At 34.6% G+C, this 4,843-nt stretch overlaps 1 protein-coding gene across 1 annotated transcript in view; it reads left to right on the forward strand.

Moving 5' to 3' along the window:
* LOC109821162 overlaps nt 1-4,429 on the forward strand; it is a gene marked incomplete at its 5' end in the record, with an annotated part of 25,940 nt that extends 21,511 nt beyond the window's left edge. The window contains one exon of the mRNA XM_020387352.1: nt 3,728-4,429. Coding sequence (XP_020242941.1) covers nt 3,728-4,429 — 702 coding nt within the window. The remainder of the gene's footprint in view (nt 1-3,727) is intronic.

Raw genomic sequence — 4,843 nt, forward strand, 5'->3', positions numbered from 1 at the left:
GACCGTTTGCTTTCCAGACCTGTTTATATGTTTCTTTGTGCTTCACGATCGACCGCCAATGTTTCACGGTCGACCGCCGATATAACCGTTGAATTATAACGACTAGTTTATGATCCGATATTTTGGGGGTATTTTGGTCTTTTCTATGGGGTTTTGGCTGATGTTTTGAGTGGGTATAAATACCCTATTGCCTCTATCATTCTAGACATCTAGAAAATTGTTTAATTAAGTTTACAAGTATTTAAGAGGTGTTTAAAACCTTGTTTCAAGTTTTGTTTCAAAAGGGAAGTTTTATACAAAGAAGTATCTTTCAATTTCAATTGATGAATTCATCCTCATCATCATTTCTTCAGTTATTTGTGTTTGTAGAGAAGTTTTTCTAAACTCTTTTATATAGCTTATTGATTTTCAATTTCATATTCATATCTTGATATATTAAATTGAGTTAGAATTTCATTGTTCTCATTTATCACACATACCCTTATTGAGCTTAGATTATTTCATACAATATATTAGTGGGTGTTGGTGTGTGAATTAGTGAGAGGGATCTTCATTGTGTTCTCATTCATTATAGAGAACAAAACATTGTATTTGAGCTTATATTGTGAGTATCACTTGTAATATACTTGTACACTAAGAGAAGTATGTGGTGAGAGACGGGGTCGAATCCAAGAAGAGTGGTGTCGGTTGACGAACCTAGGAAGAGGTTGTATCCGAGTACTTGAGGAGGAGGACACGGGCTAGAGACCAACACTTAGTGTGTATAATGTGATTGCATAGTGATTGATTGTGAGAGTTTTCGGTGAGCTTAAAAACCGAGTGTGTAGAAGTTCCGGTTTCCAAACCGGGTTGTGATAGTAGACATCTCCTCGAGGTGAGGAGCGGAGACGTAGGTCGTGGGGACCGAACCTCGTGAACATATTATGTGTTTGTGTTTGCTTGGCATTCATCTTTATTTGTGCTCACATCATATATCGCTTTCATCTCTTTATTATGTCACATTTATTTACACTTGTGTTTATATATCCTTGCATATATTTCACCACATAGGATATATCTCTTTGTTCATATTGTACATTCTTGTTCATAACATATTGTATATCTATCTTATAAGAATAATTTATTAATAAGTTTTAATTGGCATAAAATCGGATTAGATTAGCATAAGACCCTAATCACCCCCCTCTAGGGTCTAACAATTGGTATCAGAGCTTGGTGCTCTTTGATTTAAAGTCTAATCAACTTGAGTTAATGATCCAAGTTATCTTTTGTGCTAATCTTGTTTTGATTTTATTTGTATCTTGCTTTCACATATATATCATGAATATGGATGCATTTCATTTAGGCTATGATCCATATGTTGCTCCTAGAATAGATAATTTTCCCTATGACCAATGGTGTTCTAAATTCAATATATTTGTTAGATCTAGACAATTCAATTTATGGAAAGTTATTGAAGATGCTTATATTGTACCCACTTAGGAGAAATCCAAGTGGAGTAAAAACAATAAAATAATGTTTAATATGAACAAGCTTTTGTTAGAGTATTTGCTTAGTGCTTTTCACTCATCATTTTCTAACAAATTTGTTCATTTTGATAGTGCTTACAATTTATGGAAATTTATAGAAGCACATCAAGGGGACTTGGAGGCGATCCGATAAGCTTTGGAGACTTCATCTTTAAGTTCCATTGGAGCATCATGCACACGACCACTAGGTGATAGCCCTTGTGAGGTACGCGAGCTCAACAACGATGATGATATTACTTTTGATGAGCTTGGGTATAAATTTGAAAAATTATTCAATAGTTATATTGAATTGAAAAGTAAGCATGATAATATGAAATCCTCTCATGAAACACTAGTTACTAAGTTTGATCTCATTGCAAATATAAATATAAATATTAAAGAATGAAATGAAAATTTAAGATTAGAAAATGCTAGATTGCTTCATGAAAAATGTGATGCCATGTTAGAAGTAGAGATTAGTAAAAATAAATTAAACTCTATGGTAAATGATTATGTTTATCCTACTTCTAGTAACAATGCTTGTATGCACAATGATGGGTTGAATCAAATGAAAAATGCATATCGACCTTAGATTCAACACTAAACACTTGTATTGCGAATAACAAAAAGCTTATGGATATGTGTGCAAAGTACCATGTTAATTCTTCTAAAAAACCTACACACTATGCACACATGTATGATAAAATTCCCAAATGTTCTATTTGCGGTCTTAAAGGCTATATTGCTAAATTTTATCATAATGCACAAAAGTTTAACAAGCCTATTCATGATTGTACATCCCATCAAGCTTCTTCATCTCATACATATGTACACACACATAGTGTAAATCATAAACATGCTCATGTGTATAAGTATGATTTTTGTGGTCGTTTGGGTCATTTGACCAAATTTTGTTTCGATTTGAAGAAGGTTTCTCGTTTGGAAAATAATTTTAAAGATAAATCTACTTTGCAAATGATTTTCGTGCACCTTATGTTGGTCAACACATACCATTTAGATCCTTTCATTGCACTTATTGCAATCGAAAAGGTCATGTACACGAATTTTGTTTTGACCGTATCCGTGCACAAAATACGCCAAAATAGGTTCATAACTCTAGGGCCTTGGATTTACATGATAGGGGTAATGTCCCTAATTTTATTGGTACCAAAAATACTTGGGTACCAAAATGAGCTCAATCTCATATTTTTGTTTTGTTTTGAATAGTTGGTTTTAAGCTTCAATGTTGATTTTTTTTAATAAGTTAAAATAAAAGTATTTTCATGGATTACTAGCTAACAGTTTTTATATATAATTTCTTATGAAACAAAGTTGTATAAGGATCCAAATGAAAAATTTCATAAAATTCAGCTGATTTCTTTTAGATTCTCTCACGGTCGATCGTGATGGTCGACTGAATATGTTTCTGTCCCAGAGTTTTGGCTCTGTAATTGTCGGGGTTGACTGGCCACGGTCGACTGCACAAGATATATTCAGTTTTTTGACGGGTTCGGATTTCTGTTTGCTAAATGTTTTAAACCCGAATGTGTTATTACCACTGATCTTACCTAAGATTTAATCCAAACCGTTGCTTTATCCCTCACAATGACTCGACCCTCATTCTTCCTGTCGTTCCCAATTTTTTTCAAAATTCCCATCTCCGATCAAAAGCCCATTACGTTCGGCTACCATCTCTTCTGGATCGATCGTGCTCTTCCTCCGGCCATTCTTGCCATTATCTCAATTGGGTAACATCTTTCCTTATCTTTCTCCTTTTCAATATCTATCTTAGGGTTCCACTTTCTCTTTCTAGGGTTTCTGTTTAGGGTTTGTTCCTTCGAGTCTTTTATTGTTGCTCTTATCATGATATCATGCCACCTAGAAAGAGATCCAAACAAGATATTGCATCTTCATCTAGTGCCACTCATTATGAGAATTTTTTTGCTCTACAAGTTCCTAGTCAAAAATTATAGGGATCTTCGTAAGTCAAAAATCTTATTTGGTAGAACTATCAGATATGGTGATTTAGCTATTTACAATATTCCCAAGATGCTTGCTGATATTGGTCTTCATAATTTTTTAGATGAAAAACGTAAAGTTCCACATTATCCATTTCTTGTCTATTTATTTTATGTAAACTTATCAGTCTCCACTACTGCTGATGGACTTCAAACCATCAGAACTTCTGTTAAAAATGTGGATATATCTTTTTCTGCTAGCGAGCTTGCAGGAATCCTAAAGATCCCGCAAGTGACGTTGAGCTCATGTCCATTGATCACACTGATCCGGACATGAATGCCCTTCTGTTTAAGCCCGGTTGCACTTATCCTATGAACAACAATTTATTAAATTTCACCAGTAAAATTATTGCAAGAATTGTTGCTCACAATCTTATTCCTAAAACCGGTAGCTTTGATTATTTTGCTGCAGATAAGGTGAATGCTGTATATGCCATTTTTGCCAAAATAAGAGTAAATTGGGCAAATGTGTTTCTCAAAAACATGGCTTACAAACACTCAAAATTTCTTCCATTTGGCTCCTTCATCACTCTTATCCTCAAGCATTTTGGAGTTGACCTTTCTGGTGAACCCAAGGTTGACCCAAACAAGAAATATTTTGATAGGGTCGCCCTCTCTCGTATGCAACTTTCAGATTCCCTATCTTCTGCTCCTGGAGAACCATCCTCATCCCGACCTCGTTCTAGACCTACTACCATCTCTGCCTCTGAGGTCTTTGACCGTTTGGATCACCTCGAGACTCAGGTCTCGAGCATTCAAAAGGATGTGAGGACATTCCTCAGTCTTCAGCGTCAGTCTCTTTGGATTCAGGATCCCACTCCCGACTATGGCACTGGATCTGAAGAGGGCTCTGAAGAAGAATCTAGCTCGGGCTCTGAATCTGATAACGATGGTGGTGATTGATGATGGTTATCATGTTTTGTGGATATGAATTTATTTTTTTTGAAAAACTTTTGGTGTCTTTCTTTTGTTCTTGGAACTTGAGTTGTAATAACTCTTACTTATGTTTGTTTTTTAACGATGTGATATTTTGTTTTGTGGTTGTGATAACTTATATGTCTTATGACAATATTTATGTATTTTGAACAATGTAGCTTGTTCACATGTCATTATGGCTTCTACATGTTCGATAAAAAATGGTATAGTTGAATGTTGTTTAGTTATCTCTTTTTTTTTATGTCTACATGCACATATCTTATGCATAGGAGATTATTTTTTATGTCTATCTCATGTGTTTAGCCCCTATATGTGTCCTTCATATAGATATTCTTTGCATATTGACAGGAAGAGCATTGTTAATTTTTTATTTCTAATCTG

Source organism: Asparagus officinalis, chromosome 8 (assembly GCF_001876935.1).
Source record: "Asparagus officinalis chromosome 8, Aspof.V1, whole genome shotgun sequence".
In the NCBI taxonomy this organism is placed as follows: domain Eukaryota; kingdom Viridiplantae; phylum Streptophyta; class Magnoliopsida; order Asparagales; family Asparagaceae; genus Asparagus; species Asparagus officinalis.